Source organism: Lissotriton vulgaris, chromosome 2_1 (assembly GCF_964263255.1).
Source record: "Lissotriton vulgaris chromosome 2_1, aLisVul1.2, whole genome shotgun sequence".
Taxonomy (NCBI): domain Eukaryota; kingdom Metazoa; phylum Chordata; class Amphibia; order Caudata; family Salamandridae; genus Lissotriton; species Lissotriton vulgaris.
The window spans coordinates 1406204735-1406223141 of NC_141687.1; the positions used below are offsets into that span (position 1 = coordinate 1406204735).

Below are 18407 nucleotides of genomic sequence, written 5' to 3' on the forward strand. Positions count from 1 at the left end.
CAGGTGCATGTCAGAATGTAGACAGCAAAATCCGTTTTACAATTGAAAATGCCTTTGATGTTTTTGGCAATAGGACTGAACGGTGTCAAATACTGAGAAGTATTTTTACCAAATTTACATGCTCTGCAAGTTGAGCAACGTTTAAATCCCGGCCGGGATTTCAACCAGTCATCTTGTTTGGCTAACTCAGGGAATTCGTGAGTGATTTGAGTTTTAAAGGAGGGTCCCCTCCGATAAGTCACCACAGGGTTGTCTGGAAGCCTGGGGGCCAGAACCAAATCTGTTTTTAAGACAGGCCAGCGTTGTTTCATGATGGACTTAATTTGTCTGGCCTGTTTACTGTACCCGGTAATGAGTCTGGGAGTTGGATCCTCCCTTGAATCAGTTGGTACGTTTGATTCGTTGTTAATAAACAAAGATTCTCTGGATCTAGCATTGGTTTTCTGGATGGCAGTTTTTAAGACTGCCTCTTTATATCCCCTGCATCTAAATCTATCTAATGCTTCATTTGTACAGACAAGTAGATCAGACTCACTGCTACAAATTTGTTTTATCCTGAGTAGCTCCCCAAATGGAATATTATCAATGGTGTGCTTTGGATGTGAACTGCTGGCATGTAGAATGTTGTTGCCAGCAGTTTTCTTTCTATGTACTTTGGTGACAAGACGGCCATCTTTAATATACAGTTTAACATCTAAGAATTCAGCTTCATGGGAACTGACATTTGAAGTGAATCTCAGATTCTCTTGGTTGTTATTAATCCAGTCAAGGAAATGATTGACACTTTCCAAATTCCCCCTCCAGAGAATAAAGACATCATCTATAAATCTTATCCACTGTATGACATGTTTGTGATACATGGTGCCATGGGTGCGCAGGAGGACCTGTTCCTCCCACCAGCCCACGTGCAAGCACGCGTAGCTGGGGGAGAAACAGGCCCCCATCGCAACACCTTGCTTTTGTATGTAGATGTTGCTACCAAATAAAAAGAAATTGTTGTTTAAACACCAACCAGTGAGTTCCAGAATCATTTTGTTGTGCATGTAACATTCAACAGGTCGCTTCCCAAGGAAATGTTCTAATGCGGTCAGGCCTGTTGTGTGCACAATACTAGTGTAGAGCGACTCAATGTCGAGTGTGACCAACAGAAGATCGTCGCTCCACGGAATGTCCCTGACTTTGGCAATGAAGTCACCCGTGTCTCTTACATAGGTTGGTAATCCTTTTACTAAGTCCTGTAGGAAATAGTCAATGTACTCGGTAACATGCTCTACCATTCCACCAATGGCCGAAATAATCGGTCGACCAGGTACCGGTGTTACTTGCTTGTGCACCTTTGGAAGGAGATAAAGTCTTGGTATTATAGGAAACTCCACATGAAGGAAGTCAAATTCTTGTTTGGAAATCATATTTTCCCTCTTCCATTTGTGGAGTAATTTCAAAAGTGATTCTTTGGCCAGATTGTAATCCTTGCCTGTAGATTTGATATAGCATGAGGCATCATTTAGTTGTTTCATGGCCTCCTCAATATAGGCATCCTGAGGCCAAATAACCACATTACCTCCCTTGTCAGCAGTGGTTACGATGTTTTTGTAGTCTTTATTCAATTTTGAGACCAAAGACAGATATTGTTCCTCTTGTTGGCTTTTGTAACGCTTCTTGTGTTTGATCTTATGATGTAGTCGTTTAAGATCTTCCACAACCACGTCATGGAAGACATCTATCGAGTCTCTTGGCATTACAGGCATGAACTTTGATTTCGGTTTAAATGGACTGCTGTTTGCGCTCATCTGAGCCACAGAGGCCATTCTTAGTTCTTCCTGAGTAGAAATTGAAACAGGGTTCGGTGTGTCATTGTTGGCCAATTGATGTAAGGTTAAGAATGCTTTGGCATCACGGGCAGGCACATTTAAATTTGTGGTGATTGCACTGGTTTGGCTTTTTGCATTGTTTCCTGTTATATATATATCTAGATTTATAGATATTTTTTAAATATAAAAGTTCCATCTAAAAAAAAAAAGATACATATATACTATCCACAAGAAGTCTGACGGTGAAAGGACGCCCATCCTAGTGGGTCAGGCTTGGTCGGCGCCGTCACCGCCAAAATATTCCAAATTCAAAAATCATGCACACTCATCAGAGTGAAAGACCAAGCCCTACAGTTGAGAGCAGGTAAAATAGCATTTTATTCGTGACAGGCACACCCAACAGCAAAACATTACGCGTTTCGACCCTAGCTGGGTCCTATTTATTTGCAGGGAATGAGGGTCAGCTGCTCTTTGGATTTAAATACTGCAAAGTTAAATACAAAAGAAGGACTTAAAGTGCAAACGTTATTATAGGCAAAATGTTAATCACTCATAGCTTTCATCGTTTCTCCGTTGTTGGGGATCAGGGAGCACTTCCCAGAACAAGTACTCTGATAATAATCTAATGCACTTCCTGCAGCTATATTTGAGTTTTCTTTGCCTGATCCCAGTATCCCTATATTTGTAAAACATCAGTATCCATAATGCCTTGCAAATTTCATAAAAAGAAATCATTGTGCAAAGCAGATCATAAAAAGAAGCAAATAAACACATAAATAGATAAAACACACATATAAGATTAAAAGACATTCTGAAGCAATAAAAAACATTATTAAAAATGAGTATCCAGAATCTAAATGTCAGATTTTAAACAAGCATTTGCAATGCAATCGGTCTTGCCTTTGGGACATTATATGTATTTAGCTATTCAGCACATTAGCCTGGGTGCTGAAACATCTACATTTTTTTTTAACAAGGAGGGGAAGTAAGCACCAAACTGTGTGACACACCAGGTATGGGAAAACATTGGGAGAAATATTGCTTTTCAGCGGGAAATGGTATAGACCAAAGCTCTGTTTTTAATATAAAATCTGGGCCTTCGGTGGTCATACCACCGAAAATACAAGATTTGAAAAAAATATTATTGTCTACGGGTGCACACTTTTTCTTCCAGTTATAGATATGTGCAACCATAGGGAAAGAGTGATCGGGGGTCTCACGTGCATCAGACGACTTTCCTCTTGAGGAATATTTTACTCGATTACACACCTTAGACAATACACTTTGCTTTATATTTTAACTTGAGGAACATAAGGCCTACACGTTAACAAGCAGGGGACTCGGAAGGAAGGGGAGAAAAGAAGGCCAAATCTGGAAAAGCAGCGTTCCGGTGTGACGTGCAGTCATCTGATAACCCTGCCGTAAAGCACATGTCAAAAAAGGGTAGAGGTTACGCACTCCGCTGTTGACAGTGTGAATTAGTTTGTGGTGTGCACCAGAGATATCACTCCCCGACGAAGGTGTGGTAATCAAGAACAGTTTGCGACACTTGAGGTAAGTGCCGTCTCCCTGAGCACAACCAGTCGGAACGTGAAAACGTTCTAAAGAATTCTAGATAAATCAAGTTCAACAAATAATGATTTCCATCATCGTTTAGATTTATTCCATGTTATCTCCACAGGAAATTATTCAAATCATTTGATGGATTGCTAGTTTAGTATCTTTTAACATTCCCAAAGAATATCATTGTGGATTCACCCAATGCATATCGGACTGGTGAAGTCCTTCATCAGGGGTAGTCTGAAAATAATGTAAACAAAAAAATATATGTAGGATCTTTCAAAGTGTCATAATGCACAAAAACATTGGTAGTCATATAAATTCTGAGTGATAACCAACATGTAGCACAGTGATAAAAAAAATTAAGTGGTGCAGCAACTATAACGTGTCAGGTTGGATAAAAAAAGCCATTGAAAGGAGAATACCAAACGGGTAACAGTGAGATCGTGAAACGAACTGAGTGATGCGACGTGACCAAACGCTGTGCAGAAGATAGAAAGAAACAGTTTGACGTAAATCGCGAGCGGGATATGCTGTGCGTCCAAGTGCAAATTACCAAATCAAAGTGCTTGCCCAAAATATGTTAAGTGAGTGTTAACGAATTAAATGGATTAAATAGTGCAGCAACTATAACGTATCAGGATGGGTGTAAAAGCCATTAGAAGGCGAATACCAAACGGATAACTGAAATCGTAAAGCGAACTAAGTGATGCGCCTTAATCAAACGCTGTGCGGGAGATGGAAAGAAACAGTTTAACGTGAATCACGAGCGGGATATGCCGTGTGTCCAAGTGCAAATTACCTAATTAAAGTGCTTGCCCAAGATGTATTAAATAAGTGTTAACGAATGACGAACAACTGAACTGAACTTACTACTAGACAGAAGTACACAGCATATCAATGCCGGGCGGCCATCATTGCGCCGATGCGTGTGCTAGTATCAGAAGATAACGGAAGTTAAATACTAGGTTAGCGGTGTCTACATAGAAAGAGGACAATGTTTGTGGGGGCCATCTTGTAGCGGTGTATAAGAGAACAATGAAAAGATTAAATGGATGAAAAGAGATGAATAGGTGTTCATTAGTGCAAAGATGCAAAGATGATAAAAAATAGAGTGAATGAGGCATGCACAAAAATATAAACCATGAATTAAAATGAACAGCAGATGAAAAAGATGCAGGTTAATCACAGTATCATAAATAGCACAAAAATTCCATCCGATCATTTAGACCCAATGGTCTGGAAGATTGCAGAAATGTTATCCAATGATTTTCTCTTTGCAAAACAAAGTTGTTATTGTCTCTGTCATCGCGCTTAGACACCACTTCAACAGCAGCAAATCGTAATTGACTGACATTGTGTCTGAATTCTTTGTAGTGAGCTGCTACAGTTGATTTCGAATTCTGAGTCCTGATGTTACTTTTGTGCTCGTTAATTCGTGTTTTCAGTTTACGTGAATTTTTCCCCGTGTAAGTCAATCCACAGGGGCATTTGATTATGTACACCACGTTTTCAGTGTCACATGTGGCATTGAATTTGAGGTTGATGTTGGTACCTTTCATAGGATGTTTCATGACTGACCCTCTGATAAGATTGTTGCAGTTTTTGCAGTTTAAGCATGGTTGGTTTCCCTTGAAGGTGGTAGAGGTTTCTTGTATAGGTTTAGTGCTAATTTCCTTTCAATTGTGACCTCTTTTGTAGGCGAATAATGGTGGGCCTTGAAAAATCTGTTTGAAATCAGGTTCAGTATCTATGATTGACCAATGTTTAAGTATAGATGCCTTGTATGCTTTCGAGGTAACTGAGTATTTGGAGACGACCACAGGTCTTTTGGTGATATCCTTTTGTTTGAATACCAATGTTTCTTGACGACTCAGTTTGTCGCAACGTTCTTTCACATTCCTGAGAATGGTCTGCGGATAACCTCTTAGTTCGAAACGTCTGATCATGGTGGTGGCCTGTTTTTCGAACTTGGTGTCAGATTCAATCCGTTTCACCCGGAGAAGTTGGGAGAACTGTAAGTGATTTTTCAGGGCTGTTTGGTGAAAAGATCTGTAGTGCAGGGTGTTGTTCTTATCAGTGGATTTCCTGTACAGATCATTTTCTAGATGATCTTTAACACGGGTAATCTTTACATCCAGGAAAATGATGGATTCTTGATTAAACTCATGAGTGAATTGGATGCGATCATTAATGCTATTCAGTTGTAGGAATGCATTACTCAAAGATTCATGATCTCCCTGCCACAAGACAAAGATGTCGTCAATGTACCTTAGGAAAATCCTGGCATGTGTCATCCAAGTATTGAGGTTCAAGATGTTGTTTTCCTTAAAATACATCATAAATGCGTTTGCGTAGATCGGCGCGGCACAGTTGCCCATAGAAGTACCGGACAACTGTACGTAGTGCTGGCCCTCCCATTGGAAGTAACTCTGATATAGCGTAAAATGCATTAGTTGCATTATGAAGATTTGAAAATCAGTGTCCAAGTCAGAATGCAATAAAATGTTCTCGATTGCCTCCATGCCCAGGTCATGTGGTATGCTGGTGTAAAGTGATTTCACATCAATGGAGCATAGCCAGATAGGATCATTCTCTTCAAAAAGTATGTTATTGATGTGATGCAAAAATTCTGTTGTGTCTTTGACATAGGTACGTGACCGTTGAACAACAGGTTGTAAATATTTGTCTATTAGCTTTCCTGTGGGTTCGTGAATGCTTCCGTGAGTTGAAACAATAGGCCTAAATGGAGGTTGTGTCAAACTCTTATGAATCTTAGGCAGCATGTACATGCTGGGTGTTCTAGGATTTCTTGGAGTCAAAAACTTGACAGTCTTTTGGTTGATGATGCCATTATCTTGTGCTGTCGATAGAATATTGAGTAAGAATTTAGTGAACTGTTTGGTGGGGTTGTACTCAATGGCCTGATATGTGTTGCCATCAGAGAGATGTTGATTCACTTGTCTGCGATGAAAGTCTGTTTGTCATGTTAGTATGTCTTGAATTGCGTTTATAATTGAAACCTGAAATGTCATTTCTCACAAGTTTTTCAAAAATATCAAATGACTTGTGGCTGATGGGTGCAATGAAAGTACTCTTGTTGCGCAGGCCTTTAAATTGATCAACTTGATCGCTGTCTGTATCTGGGACGATGATTTCAAAATAGTGCCTGAGACATAGGTTGCGCATGAATTTGAATAGGCTTATTTCTAATTCAAGCTCGTTGGTATGGCTGGTAGGGACAAACAAAGTGCCTTTTTGTAGAACCGATTTCTCTTGTTCTGTGAGTACATGTGACGAAATGTTGACTACTAGATTCATTTCTTCTTCAACTCCTTCGCTTTCTTGTTGGCTGTGGTGCTCCTGGTATCTCGTTCCGTTTACTTTTCCTTTTCCTTATCTTTTCCTTTAGCTCCTTCGGGGTCGTCTCTTTCTCCTGAACCTTCTTCTAAAAAAGGAACCGCAGTGGAAGTGGATGTGCTGAGTATAGAATCTCTGCTCGTGGAAGGTTGTTGAGAACCAGTTTTACTAATGTTGGTGCGTGTATCTTCCTCAGAAGAAGATGTCTCAGTTTCTGTGTTGGTCTTGTATGGTTTATTCTGACGACGTTTGGCATAGACCTCAGCCCAGGAGTATATCTCCCCTAATTTGCAGTCTATAGTGTCCCTTCTATATTTGCGTATCTTACGCTTATTGATTTCACATGTGTGTTTGTCCAGTTGTACAGTGATGTCCTCTAGGATCTTGGACCATTCATCCTTGGTTAACATGTCAGATAAATCCTTTTTGCATTGTTCTATATCCTTGTTCAAATCCTCTAGAGCTCTGGACAGCTAATTTTCAATTAAAAGTATTAAATCCAGCGAACATTTATTTAAGATGGCGTACCATCTATCCACGAAATTGGAGCTGTTCTTGCAAAGTAGCGGCTTCAGCGTTATTCGGAGACCCCTGGGAAAACTTCACGTAAACTGAAAACACGAATTAACGAGCACAAAAGTAACACCAGGACTCAGAATTTGAAATCAACTGTAGCAGCTCACTTCAAAGAATTCAGACACAATGTCATTCAATTACGATTTGCTGCTGTTGAAGTGGTGTCTAAGCGCGATGACAGAGACAATAACAATTTTCTTTTGCAAAGAGAAAATCATTGGATAAAATTTCTGCAATCTTCCAGACCATTGGGTCTAAATGATCGGATGGAATTTTTGTGCTATTTATGATACTGTGATTAACCTGCATCTTTTTCATCTGCTGTTCGTTTTAATTCATGATTTATATTTTTGTGAATGCCTCATTCACTCTATTTTTTATCATCTTTGCACTAATGATCACCTATTCATCTCTATTCATCCATTTTTCCTTTTCATTGTTCTCTTATACACCGCTACAAGATGGTCGCCACAAATATTGCCCTCTTTCTATGTAGATACCGCTAACCTTGCATTTAACTTCCGTTATCTTCTGACACTAACACACGCATCGGCGCAATGATAGCCGCCCGGCATTGATATGCTGTTTACTTCTGTCTAGTAGTAAGTTCAGTTCAGAGGTCGTCATTCGTTAACACTTATTTAATACTACTTGGGCAAGCACTTTAATTAGGTAATTTGCACTTGGACGCACGGCATATCCCGCTCGTGATTCACGTTAAACTGTTTCTTTCTATCTCCCGCACAGCGTTTGATTAAGGCGCATCACTTAGTTTGCTTTACGATTTTACTGTTATCCGTTTGGTATTCTCCTTCTAATGGCTTTTACACCCATCCTGATACGTTATAGTTGCTGCACTATTTATTCCATTTAATTTGTAAACACTCACTTAACATATTTTGGGCAAGCACTTTGATTTGGTAATTTGCACTTGGACGCACAGCATATCCCGCTCGCGATTTACGTCAAACTGTTTCTTTCTATCTTCTGCACAGCATTTGGTCACGTTGCATCACTCAGTTTGTTTCACGATCTCACTGTTACCCGTTTGGTATTCTCCTTTCAATGGCTTTTTTTATCCAACCTGACACGTTATAGTTGCTGCACCACTTAATTTTTTTTATCACTGTGCTACATGTTGGTTATCACTCAGAATTTATATGACTACCAATGTTTTTGTGCGTTATGACACTTTGAAAGATCCTACATATATTTTTTTGTTTACATTATTTTCAGACCACCCCTGATGAAGGACATCACCAGTCCGAAATGCATTGGGTGAATCCACAATGATTCTTGTGCATATTCATTGGGAATGTTAAAAGATACTAAACTAGCATTCCATCAAATGATTTGAATAATTTCCGGTGGAGATAACATGGAATAAATCTAAACGATGATGGAAATCATTATTTGTTGAACTTGATCTATCTAGAATTCTTCAGAACGTTTTCACGTTCCAACTGATTGTGCTCAGGGAGACGGCACTTACCTCAAGTGTCGCAGACTGTTCTTAAAGCACATGTCCTCATCCATCCGCAGGTCAATCTGGTCTCCTGGTCTGTGCCTGGTTGCATCGGTTGTCCGTGTTTTACTGACAGTTGTACCGATGTTTACTACCCTCAAACTGTGCCAGGAGCGCCCGGCCAGTTTCCCTGTCCCAGCACAGGCTACACATACCTTCCCTCATCCCCCGGGTTTGCAGACTCAGGCTCCCACCTGACCTCCAACGCAGGACGCGCATTAGCATTACAGCTTCCATGCTGCTGCTGCTGACATTGACCCTTCTGACAGCCACGCCTCCGGGTAACAGAGCTGTGTGAGTCACAACACAAATGAGGGACTGCTGTGCAGGACAGGAGATACAGAAAATAAGTGCTGCCCTGAGGGCGCCGCACACAGCAAAAAAGCAAAAAAGCATTTGCAATGCAATATGAGATTTATTGTATTTTGAATGGGAGTGAGGGGGTCAAGACGGCACAAACGTGAGTTGGGGGGCCTGAGAAGTCACGGGCTGTGGGAGGGGTCGGGGAAAAGGCACGGAGGAAAATAGTGTTAGGAGTAAAGGGGCCAATAGCCGTGGAAGGATACTAATGACCAAAACACATATTTACAAAAGAGGGTCCAGGGGAGGAAATTTTTATCAACAAGGTAATCTCCAATCCCCAATAACTAATCATACAACAAAAAGGAGAGAATACCGGTCAAATCGTATAGAGACAGAGAACCTAGAGAAAATATCAGTGTGAAGTCTAAGAGCAATACAGATTCAGCCTCACCATACTGAGATGAATCCCACCAGCCCACCACACTGGAGGAGCATCGTCATCACTTTAGCAGCAGTTTTCTGTCGCTAATTTGGCCATATTTTAACGCCTTGCTTGATAATATGCCCCTAAGTGATCCTGTAGAGATGATGCTCCTTGGAGCTTGGGGCTCGCCTAGCTGATGGTTGCTCTCTGCGTGTGCCATTTTGTCTTTCAGAAGGGAGCGGTTTGTTGTATGAATTTACCAAAATTGGTCATGTCCTTCACTGAGTTCAAGATGTAAAGTTGGTGGATGGCTTCCTTTGCTGTGCGAGTGCCCCGGGGGAGGAAAATAGCTCTGGGGTGTATTCGGCCCGCTTGTCGCAGTACCTGGCAGCATGATAGTATGCTAGGGATTCCATTTTGTATTTACATAGCCTGCACTCTGTAATACCTGTGAATGATTTCTAAAGTGACTAAAATAAGTTGTTAAACACAATGCGTATGACACAAAACTTTACACTAAGAGAATCACTCGTGTACAACCTTTCGTACAATATGTTGTGCAAATCTCTTATACAAAGTATAGTAAACGTGAGCCTGTTTTACTTCATCTATTGTGAAGCTGAATCAAGTAAATACATTTCACAGTGCCCAAAATAGCATTTAATGTTTCCTGCACAATGATATGTCTGGGTGATGTGAAATTAAAGTATGTATTGTATTATTGTTTCATGTGTTACCTTTAGCAATGTGAATATTGGATGCTTCCAAACACTAGCCTCACTCTATGTTTATGTTTGTTTTGTTTTTGGTAGTATTTTGCCTTCTGCTCTTTACTTCATCCAATGGATGACATAAACACCCAGGTGTTACTTGAAGATTCAACAGATTTACCATTGTGGTTTCCAAGTGTGTAGGTTTACTTCATCTAAGGTATGTAAACTCAGTGCAACACTACCATGAATACATGATAAATGCCTTTTTGATTTCCTAAAGATGTTTAGTTTCTAATCCATCCTTTGCTCTTAAATTCATTTACACTCCCCTCCTTTGAGCATCTTGTTTAATACCTTTTCCATGGCATTTATTTATTATGTGGGCCACGTGAGCATGCAGGAGACAGTAAGCTACCTGAGCCTCTGCTACCATTCTGTGCTCTTTCAGCTCTAGGAAGGGTTCAACATAATACCTAATGGACAAGGCATGGTTCCTTGTTATGGCTTCATTCCAAGTGCCCTAGTATGTGATCTGCAGATGGGCAATATTTCATCGGGAGACATCAACTTCTGAGAGCAGCAAATATCTTTAGGTGAAATACCAAGAAAAAACATGCATAAACAGAAAAAAAACAACATTCTATATGTAGGACATTCAATAATCTGAAGTATTACCAGTTCACTTACCCCCAGAATGTTCAATACCCTAGTAACATTAACTACTAAGCAGTGTGGTCAGGTGAATGCCAGGTGGAAAACTGCACAGCGTATAATTGTTCCTGAAGACTTCACACCCACTGAAAATGATCATGGGCCACATTTATCAAAATGTATAGCAGCACAGCAAGTCACCTTGCCGCGCTGAGCTGCATGACTATGAAAGTGCAGTAGTCCACCGTGTTTATCCCAAAATGGCACATTCCTGCCTTTTCCCAGCACTGGCGAACAAATGTGTTCCCTAGGGCCAACGCTGTCCCTCTTGCACCATGGTGCAAGCGTGCCTGCATTGTAAGCAGGATTCTTTTTGTGCAGGAAGGGGTACTTTCCTGCCAAAAAAACAATCCCCTGAGGCATTTTCCTCTTTCTATGTGTGCTGCAGAATGCAGCACACATAGAAAGAACATAGAAAAAAGAAGGAGAAGAAAACATATTTCTCTTTCATACGTCTCACATGGGAAGGTGTAGCATTTTGGTGCATTCCCATTACTACTAGTGATGGTGAATCTGGGAATGTGGCAAAATCCATAGGTGTTGCATTGGAACACCCATGCTCCACCCATGGAATACCTCATGCAGCGATTATTGCTGAATTGCATTACTCTGTATTTATCAAGCCACTTAGGCCCACGCAAGGGGGCCATTGCATGGCTTGATAAATTGCATCTTAGGGGTAGTGTCGCTTTTGCACCATAATACGTGGTGCAAAAGCAACACCACCCATTAAGAAATATGCCCCCCAGTACATAGGTGAAGGTAACGTCATAGGAGGTCAATCACAGGTTCTCAATAGATGACAATGAATAAGCCATGGCTAACCATGTTTCCCTCATTCCACTGTCATCTTTAACAACTTTACTACTGAATATAGACCCTCAGAATATAAAGATAATAAAATATTGAGGGACCAAATATCAAAAGGTAAGTCCATACAGGGAAGTATTCATTTAGGGTCTGATTATGTCTGCCCGACACCATCTCGATCCTGGGGCCAACCGACTTCCGGTCGGCGGTCCCGACCGGCTAATTACAATGCAACCGAACACTGTTCGGTCGCACACCCCCATTTCTCAACGGAAGCTCATGTTACGGCCGTAAACCGGCCATATTACAAGCTCCCATTGAGAAATGGGAGGTGTTGGTCATCCCTGCACCCCGCGGGAGGCACCTTAAGGTGCCTGCCAAAAGGTGCAGGGATCAACAGGAGGCTGCACAGAAAAGGGGGCTTTCCGACATGATTTCCATGTCAGACAGGCCGGCATTGATACGATATCAGAAACCATGCATCGTAATCACAAGGGCAGAAAGGCCTGCCCTTTGGAATTCCGAGCCTGCTCTGACAGGCCGACGGAACCCGTCGTAAGCCAGCCAGAATGGCCAGCCTGTTTACATTCCGACCGCCAGCCTTGTAATGCAGCGGTCGGAAAGTAAACTTAGCGGTGGATTACAATGTGACCAGGAAGACTTCGACCACAGATCGGAGCCTTTACGGGCCGCATTGTAATCCGCCCCTTATTATTCCTAACTGAATATCTATGTATATTGAAGACATATGTACCACATAGGTGGAGTTAGGTATATAAAAGCTAGACTTGCATACTTGTTGATATTTGTTTCTTCAATATTTTTTCTCAAATTGTGTCTCCTCAATATTTTGCTGTCTAACTTCAGCGTGCACACCATCTTTGACTATTACACAATTATACACATTATATAAGCAATGAAGCAGACATATTGTCAGTGAGATGCCACAAAATATCAAAGTGCAATTAAACGATAATCTATCCTGTATTTCTTTCCATTTTCATGAAAACTGTTTAGTCTAGTAATCCTCCTGGAGTACGCAGAAAACAAGCATATACCTAATGTTTTTTTTTCTACCTATACTATTTATATGTCAAAATCCTATAACATATATGTCTTATTTTATTCTAGGAAGAAGCTCATGGTGCTGGTCGATGTTTGTTATTGCTGTGAAACTATTGGAGATTCCATACAATAACAGATAATTGCTTGGATACATAGTCTTCAAATATGCATAAAGTGATGTCAGAAGATATGCTCAATGTGTTCATTTAAATGCCCTGGTGCAACTTTTGCTGCCAGAGTGTAGCATCTGTTTGGGAACGTCGCTATCAGAACATTTGGATGAACTGTACTTTTGTGACGTGAAGAAACATTTTGGAGCTGACAGTGAGATTTGTATGCAGGACTTGTTCAAGCCAAATTTAGCTATCTGTTGAACACAAACAGTTCACTTCCCCTCTGTTCACTGTCTGCACTACGGCGTTGGAAATCTATGCTTTGTAGCCACATGGAAAATTCCAAAGGCAGTCCATGGGCAAACAAATTGGTGAACCAAAGGAGTAGCTTTGAAAGCTTTTTTGGTCTAAGAACTATTGAGTTACTTTGAGGCATTTTAGTGCATATAGAATAGTTTACTGCCTCAAAAATTAGCCCTTGCATTCAGCATTGGAAAACATGTTATATTATGAAATTTTTTATATTATGTAACCAGAGTTTGCAATACAGCTAAACATATTTGGAAGATCTGTGACTTTGTGAGTTACAATTTTTGTTGGTACCTCAAAAATGTGTTTGAACTAAACATCTTTAAGAAGAAACAACTAAACTAAACTTCAGAAATTGCATGAAGCTGTTGAAGCTCCCCTGAGAAAAAGGAAAATTATGCAGAATTTCTCTTTACTAAAATTTGAATATGCAAAATTTGCATTTTAAAAATATCATTTGAATCTGCTGTCTATTCTTGAGATCCTTTCATGTACTAGTGTGCCCTGTCGAATTCAATGAACCAGACAGTAAGTATTTTGCCATATTAAACGCCAGGGATACTGTGAGTATTGTAAAAAACAGTGTAGTTGGAAATATAAGCATTTCAAATGTCATTGATTTCCATGTTAAGACATCCTAATCCAGCTGCATTGTTTATGAAGTGGGGGTTGTAGATGCTTGCAAGCATGTACAAACGTTTGCAATCAAAAATGATTTTACCCAACCATTTAACAGCCTGAGCAGATAATTTCTGCATTTATTTCTCAAAAGATTTAGGGGTTTACATGATGTCTGGTTGCTGAAACACGGCCAACTGACCTCTGGTCAGTGGTCCCGAACGCCTTATTACGATGCGACTGCACCATACTCAGATTTCCCTATGTGAGCATGTGTTACAGCTGTAAACCGACCATAGCACAAGCTCCCATAGGAAAATGGGAGGCTGTGTTCCGGCTGTGGGAGGCTGCACTGCATGGCAGGCACCTCAGCAAGGCCCCATCCGGATGCCATAAACAGAAAGGGGCCCTGCTAGGGCCCTCCACACATGCTTTCCGATAGGCTTTCCATATCAGAAATGCCAGCATGGAAAGCCTGCCGGAAATAGTGAATCGTAATCCAGACAGCATAAAATGCCATCCATATGGATTACGGGCCAGCCTCCTAGTGGCCCATGGGCTCCATGAGCTCGTCGGAAGCCAGCAGTCATGACTGGCCGGTTTCACTTCCGACCGCCTATATTGTAATTAGGCAGTCTGATGTGAAACCGGCTCTTAAAGCCTCTGACCTAAGATCTGAGGCTTTCCGACTGCGATCGTAATTGGCCCCTAGATCCTAACAAGTGAAAAGTCACGAGATGGAGCTATTCATACAACCATTACAAACCCATTTCTCTTTAAAAAAAGTTGGCATCAAAACAAATTGAAAACTCTGGTAATAAATTAGTTGGTTTCTGTGAAACTTCCTCTGTTTGCTTTAATAATTCAGCAAATTGTACAAAATCATTGTACCAAATAACCATAGAAGTTACTTCCACTTGTTAATCACATTAATCATCTTTTGAATATGATACATTTTTGGCTGTTACACTGAATGTGCTGTTGAACAAATTGAGCTTATGTATCCTTTTCGCTGAGAGCCTAAATAATGATTTGTAAAAAATATTTTTGTAAATAAAATGAAGGATATGCTTTTAATAGTTCTAGTAGGATTCCAGACCTTGTTTTTGTTGTATCCCCTAATGTGAAAATCAAGTTGTTGTATCTGAGCCATACTTCACTAACAATCAATCTAGAGTAAAGGGTTAACATTTTGAGAACTATTCAGCAACTCATTTCCTCTTTGGTGATCATCATGGTGGTTGAGTTACCAAATAGGCTACATTCTTGTCTATGTTTTCCACAAAGTACTTTGTGCATTTTTTTATCTTTACAATAAAGGTTTTTTAAGGATTCTAAAAGTGGGGAAACTAATTTGGCACCACAATTTGCTCTTAAATTAAATAGGAACTTATTGTCAAGTGGGAAATAGGCCGGTTTCAAAGAGAACAGGCAAGTACTGAGAAGAGAAATAAATCCATCTTCTAAAATATGTTATGATGAGCAAAACAAGGTAAATTAATCATGCATCTATCTGTGTGACCCAATAACCACATAGGGCAGTATACGTTCTTTGTATTTCATCATCTGTTTCAATTAAAAAGATAACATAGTTTCTCTGCTTATTAAAGATGCATAGCGAAATAGTGCAAGTCAGTTTAAAAGCATTTGTGATTGTTGCAAAATGTATATAATAGTTGCTAATATTTGAAATTATTGGTTCCCTTGATCAGGCAGAAATCTCTGTAAGCAAATTTCCCAATTTTCAAAAGTGGAGAGTCAGAAGAAATTCACTGTCACACAATCATCATGTAAATGTTCTGTAACCAGTATACAATTGATAAATATAAAACATTCAGTTAGTCAGTGATATTGACCACATTGTGCTTATATTCTGTGGGAGATTTTGTTTTGTTCAGCGGCAGGCCGTGTAGGTAAGTGTGGTGAGCGGTGGGGCAGGGATGGGGCAGGGCAGGGATGGGGTGAAAGTGAGAAATGATGGGATAGGGACTATAAAATAAATAAATAAACCCTCTTATCATGCGGCAAGAGAGGGTAAGTGGTTTATTTATTTATTTATTTTACATTCCATATCGTTTGTCACTTTCACCCCATCCTCTCCCCGAACTTCGCCCCGCAGCGCTTACCTGCATGGACCACTACTGTTGTTTTGTACTGTAAAAAACCAACGGGATGAATTGATTGTGCAAAACATTACCTGCTCCTGGATATGATGATCGGACAAAATACAATTCAAGGTTGATAACACATTCACTAAAAACACTTGAACGTATCTTTTATGATTTGAGATCTGATCATAAGAACAAATGATTATGTTATCAGAAGGCATTTGTGGGCATATGCATCAAAATTCGGTATTCCTAGTCCTTATTAGCGAAAAATAATGAATCGCTAATAAGGACATGCAAACCGCGATGCATCAAGAGAATCGGTAATAATTACTGAATCGCTAAAAATTGTTTTTCAACAGCGAAACTATGATTGCGAGACAACAAATTAAAGATTAGCAAATACCGAATTAGCAAATACTGAATCGGTAATTGCGATTTCGGTATTTGCGAACTCGCAAAAAGACGCGACGCATCGGCAGCAGGCTGATGACATCACAACCAGGCAGTTGGACAGCCAATGCTCCATTCAGTGCCCTGAGGAGCTCAGAGGAGGCGGCAGAGCACAGGAGCTGAGGAGCTACACAGAACCAACAGCAATCAGGACCTGCCAAGCATTTCATCATGGAGAAGGAAGCACCTCAGCAGGGAATGGACACACCCAAGAAGAGAAAGCGCAAGTTCTCTGATAAGGTACTTGAAATACTCATTGAGGGTGTCAGCAGCAAACATGAGAGGCTGTTTGGGAAGCTGTCCTTGAAGGTGCCTGAGGCAGAAAAAAAAAAGATGTGGCTGCGCATCAAGGACAGGGTCAATGCTGTAGGAGTCACCTACCGCAGCATTGAAGATTTAAAGAAACAGTGGTATGACCTCCAAAAAAGGGCAAAGGAGAAGATTGCTGAAAGGGTCAAGGATGCAGCAGGCACAGGTGGGGGGTCATCCAATGTGATACCAAACACAGCCCTGGAGGACCTTGTGGAGTCAACCATTGAACCCGAAGCTGTTGTGGGGGTCACCCAACTGGACACCTCTGGTGCTGCGGAAGGAGGACAAGGTAAGATGTATGCCAGCGTAGATATGCAGCATGTTGTCAATACCTGCCCACTCCCCCATGCCAGACACAGTGCACTTATAGCCGTGCCTAAAGCACATACCCTCACCAGAGTGTTGTATCATGGGAGTTGAAGTCATAACATGATTGATTGCATGTCTGAACCCAGAGGTGAATGATATGAAAACAGTAGCAAAGGGCCAAATGTCAGTCCGAATATGTACTTTATATAGACAAAATATTGCAATACCCACATATAATGACAAATTAATAACACTGCACTGTTTTACACACAGATGCATCCCCCATGGAATCTGATGACTGCGGCCGCCTTGTCATCTCTGAGACTCCAGTGGTGACCGATGCCGAGTACCCACAGGGACATGAAGCCATGTCCTCCCCTTCACCACCACCGCGAACAACACCTCCACCACCGCCATCAGTGCGGACAAGAACACCACCTCCACCACCGCCATCAGTGCGGACAAGAACACCACCTCAACCACCGCCATCAGTGTGGACAAGAACACCACCTCCACCACCACCAGTGCGGACAACTCCTCCGAGCCGCAGGGCAGATGTCCCATCCCTGCACGAGATGGAGACGGAGCAGAGTCCAGCAGACCCAAATGTCCCACGGCAGGCTGTCGTCACTCCAACCACCCGAACAGCAGCACGTCAGCGTGTCAGACAGAGGGCCAGGCCCCTGGGTAGGGCTGCAGTGAGACCAGTGGATCAGGCAGATGTGTACGGAGTCGTTGAGACCTGGATGCTGCTTGTCCAGCGCCTGCAGGGGAGACACATGGGTGCAATTACCATGACAAAACTGTCCAACAGATTTGTCACCATGACTGACGCTGTGCTTGACCTCAACACAGCTGTAGCTGAGGGCAACAATGACATTAAGCTATGCCTACAGGAACTGACACGTGCTGTTGTTGAAGGCCAAAAAAGTGAGCGCCGGAGGCACAGGCAGAACATGCTCCATACAAATTCCAATATTAGGGTCATCACTAAGCTGTGCAACAGCACTGCTGTGCTCTCCCGCAGGTCCGTGTCCCGCAGGTTGACTTAGGGCATTATTGTGGGGATGTGGCAAGGGCCCTCGAGAGAGTGACCACTGCAGTGGAGCATCTGCAGTCTGGAACTGTCAGTGTCAGCAGTGTGGGAGTGAATGAGGGAAGTGAGGCTGCCTCAAGTGTCAGCAGCATCTCCTTGCCAGAGACCAGCGGGAGGAGGTGCAGTGGGCGCAGCGCAACAGCCACAGAGACTCATTGTGGAGATGTGGAGGAGTCACGGGACAGGAGACTGGGGGTACGTGGCAAACGCAAGTAGCCACGTGGCAATGGC

General features: G+C 41.6%; 1 protein-coding gene across 1 annotated transcript in view; it reads left to right on the forward strand.

Moving 5' to 3' along the window:
• Window positions 1–15238, forward strand: part of LOC147732663 (uncharacterized) — a 75467-nt gene extending 60229 nt beyond the window's left edge. The window contains exons 10-11 of the mRNA XM_086957169.1: window positions 10372–10489; window positions 12925–15238. Of these exons, the coding sequence (XP_086813295.1) occupies window positions 10372–10473 (102 nt within the window). The 3' untranslated portion in view covers window positions 10474–10489; window positions 12925–15238. The remainder of the gene's footprint in view (window positions 1–10371; window positions 10490–12924) is intronic.
• The last annotated feature ends 3169 nt before the right edge of the window (window positions 15239–18407 follow it).